The 19,276-nt window shown below is 51.8% G+C and overlaps 1 protein-coding gene across 6 annotated transcripts in view; it reads right to left on the bottom strand.

Annotated features, from left to right (window-relative positions):
• Positions 1-228: 228 nt before the first annotated feature.
• Positions 229-19,276, bottom strand: part of SOX13 (SRY-box transcription factor 13) — a 58,835-nt gene continuing 39,787 nt past the window's right edge. The window contains exons 2-14 of one of the 6 annotated variants that reach the window (XM_035280390.3): positions 15,797-15,995; positions 14,161-14,272; positions 13,988-14,074; positions 11,644-11,816; positions 11,111-11,179; positions 10,483-10,597; positions 6,237-6,322; positions 5,823-5,985; positions 5,283-5,392; positions 5,029-5,152; positions 4,462-4,605; positions 3,402-3,618; positions 229-2,116 (exon numbers count right to left, since the gene is read on the bottom strand). In XM_035280390.3, coding sequence (XP_035136281.3) covers positions 1,840-2,116; positions 3,402-3,618; positions 4,462-4,605; positions 5,029-5,152; positions 5,283-5,392; positions 5,823-5,985; positions 6,237-6,322; positions 10,483-10,597; positions 11,111-11,179; positions 11,644-11,816; positions 13,988-14,074; positions 14,161-14,272; positions 15,797-15,994 — 1,875 coding nt within the window. In that variant the 5' untranslated portion in view covers position 15,995 and the 3' untranslated portion in view covers positions 229-1,839. Of the gene's footprint in view, positions 2,117-3,366; positions 3,619-4,461; positions 4,606-5,028; positions 5,153-5,282; positions 5,393-5,822; positions 5,986-6,236; positions 6,323-10,482; positions 10,598-11,110; positions 11,180-11,643; positions 11,817-13,987; positions 14,075-14,160; positions 14,273-15,796; positions 15,996-19,276 lie in introns of all 6 variants that reach the window. The other 5 variants (XM_078356916.1, XM_035280392.3, XM_035280391.3 and 2 more) reach the window with 5 other exon arrangements.

The following is a 19,276-nucleotide window of genomic DNA, read 5'->3' as shown; positions in this document are numbered from 1 at the left end:
GGGCTCACCTCCTCAAGGTAGGGGCATTCAGCGTGGGCTCTGTGGATGGCACCTGTCACTCACAGGCTTGGCCTGGGATTCCCTTGCCTTAAGCTGGTTCCTCTCAGGCCCCATGCCTGAAGCTCCTGCAGGCTGCCACCAGGGGACAGTGGTGCCCAGGCTGGTGGCATATTTAGGAATTCTGGACTTAGGCCAGCTTCCCTCCTCCCCTGCACGAGGGCCAGAATCTGAAATGATCTGTCTTTATTATGTCATCAGAAAACAAAGAAATCCCCCGAGTGTAAACAGGAGAAATGTGCTGGTTAAGTTACTCATCATTATCTTATTATTAACAAAATAAAGCACTATCTATGTTTACAGTCATAAAAAAAGAAACAGCCTGGAGAGAAGTGGGGGCGGCTCTGAGGCTGAGGAAGGAGAGAAGATGGGGCCGAGGCAGACACAGACTCCACATCTGGCCCTGTGGGATTTGGAGTTCCCATACTGATCAGAGGGCTGTTTAGAGTTAGGTGAAAATGGGATTTGATTTCTTTAGGAAACTAACTTGTGAAACTGATCAGAGGCTGAGATCCAGTCCCTAGTGTAGAGCGGGGAGGGGAGGGCAGGCAGGTGAGAGGCAGGGCTGGGTGGCAGAGGCTGAAGCCCAGGAGTCTTCTCAATTTCTTCCAAGAATGGGGAGCCCCCCGCCCCCCACGCTCATGAGGGAGGAATAAAGACTAGCTGCCATGGGGGGGCCCCTCTCCAGGGCCTCTGACACTGGCAGGAAGGGGAGCACCATCAGTCCTCCTGTCCCGACTCCCTCGTGGGATCAGGTTGGGACCAGGGGCGGGGGCACCAGGACAAAGCCCCTTGAAGGCTGAGGCACATTCCCATGCTGATCAGAGCTAAAAATGGCTCTGTGGGAACCGACTGGCAGAGCCAGGGAGGGAGTGAAGGGGAGGGCAGAAGGAGGTCAGGAAGGCTGGTGAGCCCAGGGCAGACCAGGGGCCTACACAGACCCAGAGAATCCAGAGGGCACAGGGGGCAAGGACAGACACCAAGGAGGAGAAACAATGAGGGCCTTGCAGAGAGACAAGGATGGAGAGAGACAGAAATGCACACAAGGACACAGAACCTGAGACACCCAGACTGACAAAGAGGTAGCAATTTGGGGACAAAGAGAAGCACAGAAAGAGGCCCCCAGAGAAGCAGGAGTGGCATCGAGAAACACACCCACAGGAACTCAGCAAACTACAGTGCCTGGCACATAGTGGGCACTCAATAAATATCTTGTGCAATGAACGAACAGATGAACACACACACACATGTACACATGCACGCACACACACACAGCAGCCAAAGGGACCATGGGCTTGGCAGAGATGAAGACAGCAAGGGACAGCCAGACCCTTTTGCACAAAGTGCAAAGCGATCCTGGTGAGTGGTCTGGCAGAGTGTGGGAGGGGTGTTGGTCCCACAGTGGCTGATCCAGCCAGGACAAGAATGGAAACAAAGCATGTGACCCCAGGGAGACAGGTCTGTAGCTGCCAGACCCCAGGTGGATAGACCTGCAGGAGAGGAGGGTCATACAGTGTCCCTTGGCCATAAGCCCTAAAGGCTGAGGTGCTCAGCCAGCTCAGTCCACAGCCACGTTGCAGTTCCTGCCCACCTAGGCCAACAGCTCCTCAGGGAGGGGGGGCTTCTCCCCTCATTAATGTATCTACAAGTGCACAGCTTTGCCCATCTCTGTGGCACGACCAGGTCCAAGTACCAACATAGTCTTAGGTTGGCTGGCTGTGCCCATTGGGTTGTGACGAGGTTTTCCCCAGAGGAAAAGGGGCTGGGCCCACCCAGCCAGGATCAGTCTGTGAGCACCACCAACTCCCCGTCGCTCTTCTCTTCGCCCTCGGAGTCCTCGTCCTCGCTGTACCGGTACATCTCGCCGTCAGCCACCGAATGCCTGTCATCTGTGCCCTCACCCTCCTCTCTGAGGCTGCAGGTGTTGACGATCACAGGCATGTTGGGGTCCAGGCTACGAGGGACATAGTGCTCCACGAGTGGCTGTGCCAGCGGCATGCCTGCCGCCCGAGGGTACAAGACATCCGAGGAGCTCATCTGCACCTGGCCAGCCTGCGGGCTATGGGGCGGAGAAGGGGCACGATGATGGATGCACACTCAATTCAATCCCAAACCCGTCTCCCTCCAGGCCTCCTCAGAGCGTGCACTCCCACTCCATACCCTCTTGGCTTTGACTCAAACACCCTGCCCCCCGCCTGCTTTCTGATGGCCAAATTCACCAGTACCTACAGCCCTGCAGATGACCTGCAGACCCAGGGCCATAGATGTGTTCAACAGATAATATTCTTGGACAATCATGTATGAATCCAATTTTAAGAAACTGCGTGTTTTATTTATTTGTTTACTTTTACTTAGAGACAGGGTCATGCCCTGTCACCCACGCTGGAGTACAGTGGTGCAATCACAGCTCACTGTAGCCTTGGCCTCCCTGGCTCAAATGATCCTCCTGCCTCAGCCTCCCAAGTAGCTGGGACCACAGGTGTGCACCACCACACCTGGCTACTTTTATTTAAAGATGAGGTCAGCCGGGCACGGTGGCTCACGCTTGTAATCCCAGCACTTCGGGAGGCCGAGGCGGGTGGATCACGAGATCAAGAGATCAAGACCATCCTGGTCAACATGGTGAGACCCCGTCTCTACTAAAAATACAAAAAATTAGCTGGGCATGGTGGCGCTGCCTGTAATCCCAGCTACTCAGAAGGCTGAGGCAAGAGAATTGCCTGAATCCAGGAGGCGGAGGTTGCAGTGAGCTGAGATCGTGCCATTGCACTCCAGCCTGGGTAACAAGAGTGAAACTCCGTCTCAAAAAAAAAAGATGAGGTCTCACTATGTTGCCCAGGCTGGTCTCAAACTCCTGAGCTCAAGGGATCCTCCTGCCTCAGCCTCCCAAAGTGCTGGGATTACAGGTATGTGCCACCACACAGGCAGAAATTGCATATTTTAAATGCCCTAGGAGATTTCCTGTTTACAGGAATAAACTAGGGTGCTTACTTAAGTCAGGAACCTTTGTGTGATTAATACTCTGATTTCTAGCCCCTCTGAATTTCTATTAAGTTCCGCTGCCATGGGATCTATAGGCACCGTCTCTAGGTCCATGTGGCCAGTCCTCCGGTCACAGTCCTATGTCCTCAGCCACTGGGTGCTCACCACAGTCACATACATAGCCATACACAGTCAAGTAGCACGTGCGGACTCAGCTACACACAGGTAACACACACACGTATGCATATACACAGCACCCCTGGGGTCACACACAAAGGCAGGCCACACACGGACACCTAGCCACTCATGAGGGCTACATGTGCACACACAGTCTCCTGGGCGCCTGCAGAGGGCCTGCTCACGGGATCACATAGCTCTGGCGGGCATCCTGACGTCGGGTCCTCATCAGGGCCTTGTACTCGCCCACACGCAGCCGCTTCCCCTCCACGATGCAGGTGCGCTTGGGCCGCGGCTTGTACTTGTAGTCAGGATACTTCTCCAGGTGCTGCCGGCTCAGCCGCGCCTGTTCCTCGTAGTAGGGCTGCTTCTCCTGGTTGGTCATGGACTTCCAGCGAGATCCTGACCCAACCCCCCAGGGGCAGGCAGTCAGTGCTGGGCTCCGCTGACCACCCACAGCAGGACCTGAGAAGACCTTGGGGCTCAGGTAGGTCCACAAGATAATACATGTGCAAGCAGCTAGCAAGGGCCTGGCCCGATGTGGCTGCTCCTTGGATGCTGGGCAAATGAATGAATGAAATTGGCCTGTACAGGGGTATCCAACCGCCAGCTTTAGACTCAGCACCCACCCACGTTCCTAACAATCCAGCAACTTCCTTGAGCCTCTGGCCTGCCTGATTTGCATAAACAAAAGAGCAGCCACCTCAGGCCTTCTACAACCCAGACAGGCTCCCTGCTCAGGACAAAATACCTGGTATCTCAGTCTACAAGAGTCCTGCGCTGACACCAGAGGAGTCTCGGTCTTGAAAACATCTGCCCCCTTGAGCCCATCTGCCCTGCCCAACATCCCTCTGAGGCCAATCAGGACATGTAATTTTAAAAAACCTTTCTAGCGACAGCCCAAGAACACTAGTCTCTCCTGTTTTCTGCCAGATCAAGGGTCTGGGCAAACAGTGGAACAGGTAGGTTTAGATCATGAGTACTAAAGAATGTAAACACACACATGGATTCTCTCTCTCTCTCTCTCCCCTTGAGTTCTTGAGGACAGGTGCTACTGAACACTTCAGTGGTACAAGACCCCAGAACCCAGCTGCCCTCACATCCCCAACGACTCCTGCACCCCTAACATCAGATTCCACTGGAGTCCAACACAGTATGGAATATCACCAAGAAAGTCCTGAATAGACCCAGCCGACTCCTGCAACCAGGTCTCCCTGAACCATGGCCCCACCCACTGGCCCTTACCAAGGATCTTGCTGATGCTGGAGTTGTGCATGTCTGGGAAGGCTTGCAGGATCTTCCTCCGCTCATCCTTGGCCCACACCATGAAGGCATTCATGGGCCTCTTGATGTGACTGCTGTTTCGGGACTCGGGGAAGTGGCGGGAGCCTGGGGGACAGGAGAGAAGTCAGCCAGGTAGCCTGTCTGGGGTCACCAGAATGCCCCAAGGCCAGCAGAGAGACATTCCCCTACTTGACCAGCAGGAGGCACTGAGGAGGCTCCCACAGCCGCCAGCCCAGGAGGAGCAAGGCAGGAGCATAGGAGGCAGAGGAAACAGCAAGAGGCCCAGCCAGGGAACCAGAGACAGACACACAAGAAAATCACAGCAATATGGCCTCAAGAAAGAGCAGAAACTCAGCAGTCTCAGAGACAGGGTGGAAAGCAGACTCAGAGACAGAGCCAACAAACACATAATGGGACAGCAGAGGCACACACACCTGGAAAGGACCCAACAGACCGAGAGAGGGAAGGGATCAGAGGCAGACACAGTCTGCCCTGGTCCTGGCAGGACACAGAGTTGGGCCCTCCTACCCCTCAGCCCACTGCCCGAGCCTTCACCGTCCATGTCGCAGCTCAGCATGGCTTCCTCCAGTGGGTGCACGCAGCCGTCCTCCAGCCGCTCCTTGGCCGGGGATGAGTCCAGGCTGATGAGGTCCTAGGTTGACAGGGCAACCTGACATCAGCCTTCTCTGCATCACCCACTCCTCCCCTGCCTCCTACTTGGTGGCCTCAGACTGTGTCTTCCAACCCTGGCCACCATCTGTGGCTGCCCCCAGGTTCCCTACCTTACGGAAGGAGGTGTTGGGAGAGCCTTCCAAGGGCCCACTGTGGCTATGCAACAGCTGCCGAGCGTCCTGTATGGCTTTGGTGACAGGATCCCCTTCACCAAGGAAGCCTGTGTGAGAAGGCAGAAGAGAGGGAAGAGAAGTGAGGGAGGCTATGGGCGTCAGCCCAGTGAGAGCCCAAACTCCATCACCCTCCCGCCATGCCACTCCCATGAGGCACCTGAGTGAGTGTTCCCTCCTGTCCTTCCACAGGGTGGTGGCATTGCATGTCCTCAAGGGGATGCCACTTACACTGGCTATTTATTGTGCATGTCAATAGACTAGAAATGAGAATAGTACCCCCTGGAACTGTGCAACTCTGGCCTGAATCGCTGACGCTTGGAGTGCCCAGACAGACATGATGAGGGAGAGGAGGAAGGGGAGCTTCTGCTAAGAGCAAGTCTAACCCAGAGAGGAGAAGGGACCTGCTCACGGTCGCATCATGCCACCGGCTCCCTGCTAAGAGGGCTGCCGGACAAGTGCGGGCAGCAGGAGGCTTACCCAGAGGCAGGCTCGGGGGGCTGGACTGCAGGTCCCGTGTGGGGCCCCCATGGCTGGGGGGGCGGGGCGCACAATTGCTCATCTTGAGGCTTGGGGAGCTGGAGGTGTTGGGCAGCTCAGGAGCCTTGGGCTTAGCTGTGAGGTTCAGGGGCTGGGAGGGCTCCTGAGGGAGACCCGGCAGGTCAGAGGATGACAGACACCAGAGGAGACTCCCGCAGTGGGACAGAGAGGAAGTGAGGTGAGCATACCCAGAACACACAAGGAGACAGACAGAAAAGTGGACACAGAAGGAGCAGGTGAACAGGAACGCAGGACGCCATGGCTCACCCGTCCACACCCCGCAGTCCCCTAAGGTGGCAGCCAGCCGTCAGAAGCTCAGCAGGGAGCCCCAGGCCGGTGGGTAGAGGGCGGTACCTGCAAGGGGTGGTGGGCGGCCATGGCCCCAGGCCTCTTCACCACTGGGGCAGGGGGACTGTGCAGCAGCTGCAGCGGATACTCCACTATGGAAAAGGCAGCAGGGAGAAAAGTCCTGGATGAGCACAGAACAGCAGACACCCTGCTTGACGAGGTCCCAGCACCACAAGGTGGGCAATGGCTCACAGCTGGCCCAGCTTGGTTCCAACCACTGCCCTCCCCAGCCCCAAAGCACGGCTGGAGGCCTCCTGTCCCCTCACCCCCACTGCCTCTGCACACTAACCGACATCTGCACTGGGTTATCCCCTTTCCAACCCACTCTAGAGTTTCCCAGATTCTAGAGTATACCATCCAATGGCACAATGAGAGAAGGGACACCATCTATTCATCCAACAGCTACTTTTATTTTGTACCTACTGGGCGCAGGACACAAAAGCGGCTGCCTGTTGTGTAGAACGTCTCATATGTATCATCTCACAATAATACATGGTATGCAGTATATAACAGGGGCTGAATACATCATCATCCCATTTGACAGATAAAGAAATGAAAACTGGCCAGGCGCAGTGGCTCACACCTGTAATCCCAGCACTTTGAGAGGCCCAGACGGGCAGATCACAAGGTCAGGAGATCAAGACCATCCTGCCCAACACAGTGAAACCCCTTCTCTACTAAAAATACAAAAATGAGCCGGGCATGATGGCATGCACCTGTAATCCCAGCTGCTCGGGAGGCTGAGGCAGGAGAATTGCTTGAACCCGGGAGGCGGAAGTTACAGTGAGATGAGATCATGCCATTGCACTCCAGCCTGGGTAACAGAGTGAGACTCCATCTCAAAAAAAAAGAGAAAAGCTTAGAAGCCAAATGGGGCTGGGTGTGGTGCCTCATGCCTGTAATCCTAGCACTTTGGGAGGCTGAGGGGGAGGACTGCATGAGGCCAAGAGTTCAAGACCAATCTGGCTATCATAGTGAGACCCCCATCTCTATTATTAAGAATTTAAAATTTTCAAAAATAAAAATAAGAAGAAAAATGGGTTGCCCACAGAGCTATTAAATGGCAGCACAGGATTTGAACCCGGCACCTCTAGACTCCACAGCCATTCCTTCTCCTCGACACGGCACTCCTACCTACCCTACGTCACTCCCAGGCCCAGCCTCCAGGTGGAGAGACAGGCCACATGTAGAAATCACGAAGTGCATGGCAGGTGGTGAAGAGGGCTGCACAGGCAGAACGCCAGCAAACTCTGCTCCAGCTGGGGTAGCTAGAGCAGGCTCCTTAGGGGAGCCAAGGTGTGAGCTTAGCACCTGCAAAATGAGCAGGATTCGGGCAGGTGGAGATGGGGCGGCCGAGTATGTGAGGGCGAGTGGGGAATGAGGTAGGCCATGGGGGCCAGGTTGGCTCCAAGGCATGTGAAGCCCAAGGTCAGGACTGTGGAGCCCATGCTGTGGGCACAGAACACCGTGTAAGGCTTGTGATCTGGGGACAGCCACTGTCTGCAGTCAGCTTTTGCAAGGGACCTTGCTTGCTTAGTTTCTGGAGCAAACAAAGTGGGAGGCAGCCATGCCAGTCCCCGGCTCCCATAGCTTACTTCCTTTCCTCACCTGGAAAGCAGTTGGGGGCCCTATCCCCGAAAAGATCACACGGTCCCCTAGCCCCCACGGCTCCCCTCCACATTCATGGGGAGTTGCAATGGTTTGGAATAGCCCCGTTCTTCACCTTCAACCTTCTCCACTCCCAGTTCCCCCTGCTAACTGGAAACTTCCACACTGGGCCTGTCTTGGTCTACTCAGGCTGTTGAAACAATGTGCCATAAACCAAGCAGCTTGCAGACCTCGGAAATTCATTCCTTCCGGAGGGGAATCTGCTTCAGAATGCATTATACCTTGAGTCTGACCTATGACTGATTTTGGTGAGATTTATTATTGTTGTTTGTTTTGTGACAGGGCCTCACTCGGTATCTGTCTCGTTTTGTCTTGCTCTGTCTCCCGGGCTGGTGTGCAGTGGTGCGAACATAACCCACTACAGCCTTGACCTCCCAGGCTCAAGCAATCCTCCTTCCTCAGCCTCCCAAGTAGCTGGGACCACAGGCGCAGGCCACCATGCTGGGCTAATTTTTTTTTATTTTTTATAGAGACAGAGTCTCACTTTGTTGCCCTGGCTGGTCTTGAACTCCTGGCCTCAAGCAATCCCCCTGCGTCAGCCTCCCAAAGTGCTGGGATTACAGGCATGAGCCACTGTGCCTGCTCTAGGTAAGATTAGATGAGGCTCTGGACTTGAAAGTTTTGAATTGATGCTGGAACAGGTTAAGATTTGGGTGTCTACTGGGAGGGAATGAATGTATTTTACATATGACAAGAACATGAATGTGGGGGGGTCTGGGGCACAATGCTATGGTCTGAGTGTTTCTGCCCCCTACAATTCCTATGTGGAAAGCTAATTCCCAGTGTGACAGGATTAGGATGTGGGGCCTTTGGGAGGTGACTGGGTCATGAGGGTGGAGCCTTTAGGAACGGGATTGGAGGCCTGAGGGAGCCTCTTTACCCCTTTCGCCACCTGAGGACACAGTGAGAGATGCCATCCTTGAACCCGAAAGTCAGCCCTCACCAGACACTGAATACACTGGCTTCACAGTCGGACTTCCCAGCCCCCAGAACTGTGAGGAATACACGTCTGTAGTTCATGAGCCACCCGGTCCATGGCATCTTTCTACAGCCCCTTAATAGATGAAGATGGGGCCTGGCTTCCTCAGTCCATTGTGTTTCCCATTTACACCACCCTACAGTGCCCGGCGCAAACCAGGCAGAGTCGGTGGTGCTGAGCAGTCTACCCAAGCTCACGGCCTATGGGCCTTGGGGAATTTCCTCTTCTGTCTCTTTCTGGCCTGTGGAACAGGGAGGATGGACTAGCATGGCTGCCTTTGAAGCTGTCTGCACTCCTAGGGTAATTATGGGCAGCACCTCTGCCCTGTCCCCATAACTCTCTGTCACTGCCCTAATTCAGGTATCATTCTGTATTGCTAGAATCACCTCAGCAGTTCCTGCTTCTGGCCAGTCTCCCCTCCACACCCTACCCCTCAAAGCAGAAAGACACACTTGCTACTCAAACATTCACATGCACCCTACAGCATACAAAATAAATCCCAGACTCCATGCTCCGCCCCCAACTGCCCCACGCCGTCATGTCCCACACCCTTGTCTGACACATGGCCAGTCTGCTGAATTTCAGTGATGGGGTAGAAGGCCAGAGTGACATGGTGTAGGCAGGGACAAGAGTTTGAAGGTAGGAATCATGGCTGTTAGAATTTGGGAGATGTTGGCTCACACTTGTAATCCCAGCACTTTGGGAGGCCAAGGAACTTGAGGTCAGGAGTTTGAGACCAGCCTGGGCAACATGGCAAAACTCCATCTATACTAAAAATACAAAAATGAGCCAGGTGTGGTGGTTTACAGCTGTAATTCCAGCTACTTGGGAGGCTGAGGCAGAAGAATCATTTGAACCTGGGAGGTAGAGGTTGCAGCAGTGAGCTGAGATTGAGCCACTTCACTCTCGAGCCCAGGCGACACAGTGAGTGAGATTCTGTCTCAAAAACAACAACAACAGAAGAACTTGGGAGATTTATAAACTCCAGTTAATATTCCAGGTTTTTTTGTTTTTGAGATGCAGTCTTGCTCTGTTAACCAGGCAGGGGTGCAGTGGCATGATCTCAGCTCACTGCAACCTCCACCTCCCCAGTTCAAGTGATTCTCTTCCCTCAGCCTTCTGAGTAGCTGGGGTTACAGGTACCTGCCACCACACCCAGCAAGTTTTGTATTTTTAATAGAGATGGGGGTCTCACCATGTTAGCTAGGCTGGCCTCAAACTCCTGACCTCAAGCGATCCGCCCAGCTCGGCCTCCCAAAGTGCTAGGATTACAGGAGTGAGTCCCTGGAAATATTCCAGATATTAATACTCTGGCATAGTAAATGTACCAGAACTGGGAAGACTCGACCTGGATTGCTATATCATCTTCCATCTGGAAAGGGCTTTATGGTTTTCCAATGTGCTATTTCTTTTCATTTTCCCAGTGAAGTTCAGTGAAATTCAGCAAGATTCAGAAAAAGAGGATTATTTTTCCACCAGACAGATCCCAAGCTGAGGCCCAGAAAGGCCACATAGCAAATTAATGGATGAGAGCGGCTCCAGGGCGCCTTCCCTGACCTCGGGACAGGCTGGCCGCACTGGTGGGACCTCCCTTCTCACACTCACCTGGCTTGCAGGGAATGGGTTGAATGGGTAAGGCCAGCTGGGAGTCGGGGGTGACAGGCAGAGGTTGGTGGCTTGGGGGGAAGGCTGGGATCATGACATAAGGCATGTTAACCTGCTGAAGGCAAAGAAACCCTGTGTGAGTCCCCAGGGACCCAAAGAGCTACCCAGCTATGGTCAGCCCATGACACAGAGAATAGACCCACAGACAACAGGCACAGGGGGTAAAGAAGGGACAGTTTTCCCAAGAATCCCTCTGGCCCCAGGCCATCTCTGTGGGCCCCTGTCCATCTACCCTCAGGTCTCAGCTGGGGAGGAAGACACGACAGGCTCCTCCCTTAAAACAGGGAAGGAAGACACGACAGGCTCCTCCCTTAAAACAGGGAAGGAAGACACGACAGGCTCCTCCCTTAAAACAGGGAAGGAAGACACGACAGGCTCCTCCCTTAAAACAGGGAAGGAAGACAGGTTGGGGCTAGAACAGAAATAACCCTCCTAGGGTCAGGCCTGAGTGATTCTGCTCTGGGAGCTTTAACTTGGCGCACGCATCCCCTGTCCCCAGCTCTACTCCAGGCCGGTGTCAACTCCCTCAGCTGCCTCCTGTGCCTCTCCAGGTCTCCCTCCTGGTTACCTGGATCTGCTGCTGAAGGAGGTTGATCTTATGCTGCTGCTGAATCAGCTGCTGCTGCTGCTTTGCAATCTGGGAGAGGGAAAGAGTAGGCAGAGTGGGTCAGGGACATTAACCCTGGTGCCCAGAGCCTGCCCAGCCCTAACCACGCCCTGCCTTCCACAGTAGTGCAAACCGCGGAGTGGGGTGGCAGTGGGGAGCAGAGCGGTCGGCCCTCAGAATTGGTTCTCCTGTTGCAGGAAGTTCATCCCTCCCTCCAGGACCAGGAGGCTGGGCAGGAAGCTGCGAGCTGCTCTTCCTAGAGTCCCTTTCATACCCTCCTACCCCTAACCCCTCACTGCTGCAACCTCCACCTCCCAGAGTCAAGGACTCATGAATCAGTCCAGGTAGGAATCCTACAGCCCCTGCCCCACCTACCCCTGGCCCCGGCCTGCACTGGTGGGGCCTGCACTGGAAGGTCCCTACCAGGACCTTCTCTAGGTCCTGACACACTCGCTTTCCTGGAAAGAAAGCCACACCCACTGAGCAGGGCCTACCTGCTCCTGCTGCTGCCGCGCTAGCTCCATCTGCTGCTGCTGCTTCTCAAACAGCATGGCAGCCATGTTCTTCTGCTCTGAGTGGGCTGTCAGGAGCTGGTCCCGCAGGGTGGACAGCTGGTGGATCATGACCAGAAGCTGGAGCTCCTTCTCTGCTAGGCTTTCTTGGGTCCCTGCACCACAGTGAAACAGCCCCCAATGGGATTTTTTTTTATTTGTTCATCTACCCACCCATCCATCTACCCATTTATTCATCAGACACTTATTGAGCAACTGCTATGTCCCAGGACTATTAAGGGCTGAGCCACAGAGACGATGACACAAGACACCTGCCTTGAAGGGGGCTCTTCATGTTGCTACCTGGCAACTACTAGCCTGGAAGTTGGCCCCTATTCGTCACGAAGTCCAGGCCCTAAAAACGCTGCCAGTGGGACATCTCAGCCCCAGCAGCACACAGGGCCAGGGTAGACACCATCCCGTCAGAGGGATCCAGGGGGACACACCCAGGCTTTGAAGCAAGTTGGGTCTGGGTTCAAATTCCCATTTCAACCCAACCTACCTGTGAGCTGTTAGACAAGTTTATCAATTTCTCTGCCCTTGAGGGTTTTCAAAATCTGTCAGTGGGAGTAATAATCACTTCAGAGGGTCACTGTGAGGGATAAATGAGCTAATAGAGGCAGGACACAGTGGCTCTCACCTGTAATCCCAGCACTTTGGAAGGTCAAAGCCGGTGGATCATCTGAGGTCAGGAGTTCAAGACTAGCCTGACCAACACGGTGAAACCCTGTCTCTATAAATATATATACACATATATAATATATATACACATACACATACATATATGTACATATGTATGTGTATATACATATATATATTTGTAGAGAAATTTCTGTAAATTTATATATATATTTATATATGTATATATAATAGATATGTGTATATATATGTACACACACACACACACACACACACACGTTAATATATGCAAAGCTCTTACTCCAGGATCTGGCACATGGTCCTGACCAATAAATGTTAGTGCTTCCCTGACCTCCAGTTTAGCTCCTGTCTGATACAGCACTTTATTCCTGAGTGCCCAGCCACAGATTTTTTTTTCCACATCAGAAATCACTCAGGGATCCTTTGAGAAATAGAGATGGGCAGGTCCCTACCATACCATGGGGTTCCCATTCAGTAAGTAGGGGTGGAGCCTGGGTACCTGTATGGTTTTATCTCTGTGGACGTGATTAAGGACAGTGCAAAAATGGTCATTCTGGCTGGGGGCGGTTGGTGGCTCACGCCTGTAATCCCAGCAATTTGAGATGCCAAGGTGGGAGGATTGCTTGAGCCCAGGAGTTTCAGACCAGCCTGAGCAACATGGTAAGACCTCATTTCTTTTTATAAAAAGTATAAAAATTGGCTGGGCATGGTGGCTCACGCCTGTAATCCCAGCACTTTGGGAGGCTGAGACGGGTGGATCAGCTGAGGTCAGGAGTTTGAGATCAGCCTGGCCAACATGGCAAAACCCTGTCTCTACTAAAAATACAAAAATTAGTCTGTTATGGTAGCAGGTGCCTGAAATCCCAGCTACTCAAGAGTCTGAGGCAGGAGAATTGCTTGAACCTGGGAGGTGGAGGTTGCAGTGAGCTGAGATCGAGCCACTGCACTCCAACCTGGAGGATAGAGCAAGACTCTGCCTCCAAAAAACAATCATAATAAAATAAATAAAAATTAGCCTGGCTTGGTGGCAGGTGCTTGTGGTCCCAGCTACTCAGGAGGCTGAGATGGGAGGATCACTCAGGAGGTTTAAGCTGTAGTGAGCCAAGATGGTGCCACTGCACTCCAGCCTGGGTGACACAGGGAGACCCTATCTAAAAAAAAAAAAAAAAAAAAAAAAAATCACTGTAAGGAATCCAAGCAGCAGCCTGTAGTGTTCGCGTCAAGGGCTCGAGACAGCAGCCCGTTAATAACCACTTCTCATTCACTTAGTGAAGTGCCACTGACTTAGAATTAATTAGAGTGAAAGGAAACTTTCTGCTCATTTTGCAGTTAGACCTGAAAAGTGGTAAAGACATGCCTGAAGTCACAAGGGTGCCTGGTGAGAGCCCAGATTCAAAGCCATGGGATTTGATTCCTACCAGGCCTCTCCTGCACAGGAGGAATCAGACCTAATGCTTGGGGCCCCCAGGTGAGGGATGGTGATGACACCTAAAGCCAGGCAGGAGCCAGATGGCACAGGATAGGTATGAGGGTACCAAGAACTGCCATACATAGCCAGGCTGCACGGTCAGGCCAGGAGAAGAGAAGCGGAGTTCAAACACGTCCCCCACCCGCTACAGGCCTCCACCTTTGACATCTTTGGCTTCCATAGAGTTCCTTCCGAGAAACCTCTCCTTCCAGTCACTGGACAACAGCTTCTCGATGGCTGGCACCACTGGAAGACAGCAAAGGGGTGAGTAATAACTGTCCTAACACCTCCCTGCCCCAGGACTCTGCCTCTAACTAAAGCAGACATCCTACCTTCTTTCAAATTTCGGTTGAAGTCCAGCTTCTCCTGGCTTCCAGAGGCAGCCTCCGACGCTCCTGGTCTCTCAGGTTCTGGGGACCCCTTACCCTCTGGAGAGCTACAGTCCTGCAAGACATGCTGAATTGTCACTGTCACCCCCAAGAGAAGGGGACAGGCTGCAGGGAGGGCTGGGCACCTCAAAGATGTGTATCCTGAGAGATCCCAACCATACTTAAGTCCTACTTCTCCACCTGCTAGGCCCCTTTGTCCTCCATCTGCTGGACCTTTGCTCAGGAAAAGAACAAAAGATTTCAAAACAAAAGACCTGCGTTTCAGTCCAGGCTTAGTGACTCACAAGTTGCTTGATCCCACACAAGTCCCTGAACTGCTGTGAACCTGACTTCCCTCTTTTGAAAATGGAAATATTAATACCTCCTGGATCGTTGCTGGGATCAAAGGTGTTAATGCATGTGAATGAGGTTTGCCATTGCAATCAGGGGCCAAAAGTAAGCTATTAACTATTAATCCCTTCAACACACCCACTACGCCAGCGGGGCTGCATGGGGAGCAGGTAGGGGGCAAGTTACTCACACTCCCCTCTGCCTGCCTCACTCCTCTTCTCATCAAAGTCCTCCCCATCCTTTAAGGCCTAGCTTGAGGCTCTACTTCTCCAGGAAGTCTTCCTTGATCACCAATGCCCCCACCCCGAACCCTCCTCCTCCAGGCTGGATTCCTTCGTAGAGCCTGTAACTCTCCTCATTTTTACTTATTTGAATTTTAATTATTTATTACCTTTTTACATCACCTACATGAAATAATAGCATTTTTAGCAGGAGCAAGAATCCTTATTAATCATGTAGCTTAATTCTCTTATTTTTTGTTTGTTTGTTTTGTTTTGTCTTTTTTGAGACGAAGTCTCCCTCTGTCTCCCAGGCTGGAGTGCAGTGGCGTAATCTCAGCTCACTGCAATCTCCACCTCCCTGGTTCAAGTGATTCTTCTGCCTCAGCCTCCCAAGTAGCTGGGACTACAGGTGTGTGCCACCACGCCAGGCTAATTTTTTGTAGAGACAGGGTTTCACCATGTTGGCCAGGACGGTCTCAATCTCCTGACCTCGTGATCCGTCCACCACAGCCTCCCAAAGTGCTGAGATTACAGGCGTGAGCCACCGAGCCCAGCCCATTCTCTTGTTTTAAGGGTAAAGAACCGGATCCTCTTTAGCAGTGACCTAATTCTTGCTTGGGCGATCAGACTGATTTTCCCAAATAACCTGAAACATCTGGTAGATGACTTTTAAGCTAGACATTTAGCATGTGTGTCCTATCTCCCTGTCTAGTCCTCGGAAGCAAAGACTGGGTCACACATAGGTGAATAGTCACTACCAAGTGAGCGAGTGAGTGAGTGCGGGCCTGAGTCCAGGTCCTGCTCTGATAGGTGACCTGGCTTCTGGTCGCAGTCTGAGCTTGGCAGTGCCTCCCTGCTCCCCTACACGGCGTCTTACTCCTATGATCACCATTTCTGCCTGTATCTGCTGCCATCTAGGGTTGTGGGCCTGCCCAGCCAAGGAGAGAGGCCAGGAACATCGCATGCGTGTGTGGACGGAGGCAGGGTGGGGACACTGACCCAGTAGCCCCTGAAAAAGTGCTGGGCACCTGGGCTGGAGCTCGGGGGTCAGCACCATCCTGGGACTCCTGGGCTGGGTCTCCAGGCTGAGGTTCAGCGGCAGTGGCTGAGCCCAGGGGGGCCTCGTGGCAAGGCTCCTTCTTCTCCTCTGACTTGATGGTGCAGTTCACCATGGTGCCAACGCCATCCAGGGCCAGCTGGGCAGAGATGGGGCTCCTCATGGACATCCTGGGGAGGGACAGAGTGAGCTGAGGTGAGTCTCCAGTCGTAAACTTCTGCCCAGAGGCAGTGACCCTACCGTTTGCTCCCCCCACCCCACCCAAGCGCCTCCTCGTGCCCCTCACACGGGCACACTCACAGAAAGTACAAGTTTACTTGTGAACCCACAGCAAAGGCTCTTGTGGTCCTCACGTTTTTTGTTTTGGTTTTCATTTTTTAAGCAAAAAGTTCTAGAGAAGAGTGGGCCCACCCTTCCTCACGCTCTGCCTGTTTAATGCTGGGACTACGGGACTAGTGGACTGATGGGCCCAACTCACGAGGCCAGATCCTGACTGGCAGTTTCTGAGCTCAACAGAGTTGAAAAGTGTGTGTGTGTGAGTGTGTGTGTGCACGCGAGTATCTGTGCATGTTTGTATGTATACAAATGCATTTTTTTTTGAGACAGAGTCTCACTCTGTCACCCGGGCTGGAATGCAGTGGCATAATCTCGGCTCACTGCAACATCTGCCTCTGGAGTTCAAGAGATTCTCCTGCCTCAGCCTCCCGAGTAGCTGTTATAGGCACCTGCCACCATGCCAGCTAATTGTTGTGTTTTTAGTAGAGACGGGGTTTCACCATGTTGGCCAGGCTGGTCTCAAACTCCTGACCTCTCAGGTGATTTGCCTGCCTCGGCCTCCCAAAGTGCTGGAATTACAGGCATAAGCCACTGCGCCCAGCCTACAAATGCGTTTTTATAATTAGTTATCAAAACTTAAAAGTCAAGAGATAGCACATAAAAATCTAGATTTGAACTTCTAGCTCAATTGTTGTGGTGACAAAAACTGGCTGGAATTGAGTAATGGGTATTTCTTATGGACAGACCCATCTACCTTAGCCTCTATACTCCTGCTACTCCCCAAAAGGGAAATCAAGTATTAACTACATCGAACATATATTCTTCTATATATAAGACATATAGTCTTCTTCTTACGTTGGAGACAAGGTAAAAGTAAACGATTTCTTATTTCATGCATCTATCAAAAGGGGGGAAATAGCCACATACGGTGGTTCATGCCTGTAATCCCAGTTACTCAAGAGGCTGAGGCAGGGGCATCACTTAAGGTCAGGTGTTTGAGGCCAGTCTGGGCAACATAATGAGACCTCCATCTCTTTAAAAAAAAAAAAAAAAAAGCAGATGTTGGGGGTGGGAATAACAGGCTGAGATGAGTGGCTTTAAGAAAAATATTTTCTGGCCGGGTGCGGAGGCTCTCGCCTGTAATCCCAACACTTCGGGAGGCTGAGGTGGGCAGATCACCTGAGATCAAGAGTTTGAGACCAGCCTGATCAACATGGTGAAACCCCACCTCTACTAAAAATACAAAAATTATCCAGGCGTGCTGGCATGCGCCTGTAATCTCAGCTACTCAGGAGGCGGAGGCAGGAGAATTGCCTGAACTTGGGAGGTTGAGGTTGCAGTGAGCGGAGATCACGCCATTGCACTCCAGCCTGGATGACACAGCAAGACTATGTCTCAAAAAAAAAAAAAATTGAAAAATATTTAGTAATATCTAGCTAGAATCTCTCATTTAGAGTCTGGCCATCATAGGTATTTGAGTTTGCAGTTCCTGGTTTAAGTAGCTGGTATTCCTTGCAGACCCTCCTGAGACTCTGCACCTGCTGTTCCTTTCCTGTCACATCACTGCCTGGGACATCTGAGGAGCCGAGCAATCGCAGGATCTCAGGGAGTGGTTTAAAGGGGTCATGCCAGGCTTGGGAGGAGCAGCAGATGCCTGTCTTCCAAAGTCACTGGGGGCACACATCCAGAGACTGGATTCCAGTGAGAACACACAGCAGGTTTCAGCTACGCATGGGTCCTGCCTCAGATTCTGACTAGCCCAGAGACCGAGGGCAAATTGCTTAGCTAATCTATACTTCACATTTCCTCACCTATAAAATGAGCATGAAAAGAGTCCCTACTCTACAGGGCGGCCATGAGGACTAGGAGTTGATATTTATATGGTACTTAGAACAGTTCGTGGCACCAATAAGCACTGATCTGGTGTTTTGTTGTTTATTACATTTCCAAATACCATCACATGACCTGGTGTCTGTTAAACCACTGCTCGTTGGAATGCAGTATAAGGACCAACAGCTTCAGCAGGCCTTGGGGGCTTGTTTGAGACGCAAAGTCTTGAGTCCTACCCACAAATCAGAATCTCTGCGAGTTAGGCCAGGGATCAGGTTTAACCAGCCCTCCAGGTGAGTTTGAGATGCGCTAGTTAGAAAAGCACTATTAAGGCCGGGCGCGGTGGCTCAAGCCTGTAATCCCAGCACTTTGGGAGGCCGAGGCGGGTGGATCATGAGGTCAGGAGATCGAGACCATCCTGGTCAACATGGTGAAACCCCGTCCCTACTAAAAAATATACAAAAAATTAGCTGGGCATGGTGGCACGTGACTGTAATCCCAGCTACTCAGGAGGCTGAGGCAGGAGAATTGCCTGAACCCAGGAGGCGGAGGTTGCCGTGAGCCGAGATCGCGCCATTGCACTCCAGCCTGGGTAACAAGCGCGAAACTCCGTCTCAAAAAAAAAAAGAAAAGCACTATTAAATAAATTTATTTTTATTTTTTATTTTTTTGCATGGGGATTAATGTTTAGGGGAGGTATGTAAGGCCAAAATCAGATATAGTAAAAATAACTGTACAGTAAAAAATCCCTTAAACATCCAAGCATGTGAGGTCTTTAAATAATACCAAGCAGTACAGTATTTAAACACTGCATCAACTCTGTAAAATGTTTGTTACATAAAATGAAACATGCATTGTATATAATAGAGTACATGTACAGTATTTTAAATAAGTAAGCATTATAACGGAATAAAATATACACAGTCAGTCCTCTGTACTCATAGGTGCCATATCCATGGATTCAACCAACCTCAGATCAAAAACATTTAAAAAAGAAATTTCACCTGTACCGACCATGTAGGCTTGTCATTATTCCCTAGACAATATAGTGCAACAACTATTTACATAAGACGTACATTATATTAGGTATTATAAATCTAGAGGCACAGTGGCTCATGCCTGTAATCTCAACACTTTGGGAGGCTGAGGCAGGAGGATTGCTTTTTTTTTTTTGTAGATGCCCGCTAGCCTGGGCAACATAGCAAGACCCTGTCTCTACAAAAAAATATGAAAATTAGCTGGGCATGATGGCATGCACCTGTAGTCCTAGCTACTGGGGAGGCTGAGGTTGGAGGATTCGCTTGAAGCCGGGAGTTTGAAGCTGCCAAGATTAAGTCACTGTACG

The sequence above is a fragment of the Callithrix jacchus genome, chromosome 19, assembly GCF_049354715.1.
Source record: "Callithrix jacchus isolate 240 chromosome 19, calJac240_pri, whole genome shotgun sequence".
Lineage (NCBI taxonomy): Eukaryota > Metazoa > Chordata > Mammalia > Primates > Cebidae > Callithrix > Callithrix jacchus.
The sequence above is the reverse complement of the archived record's forward strand: the minus strand, read 5'-3'. Positions and strand labels throughout refer to the sequence as shown.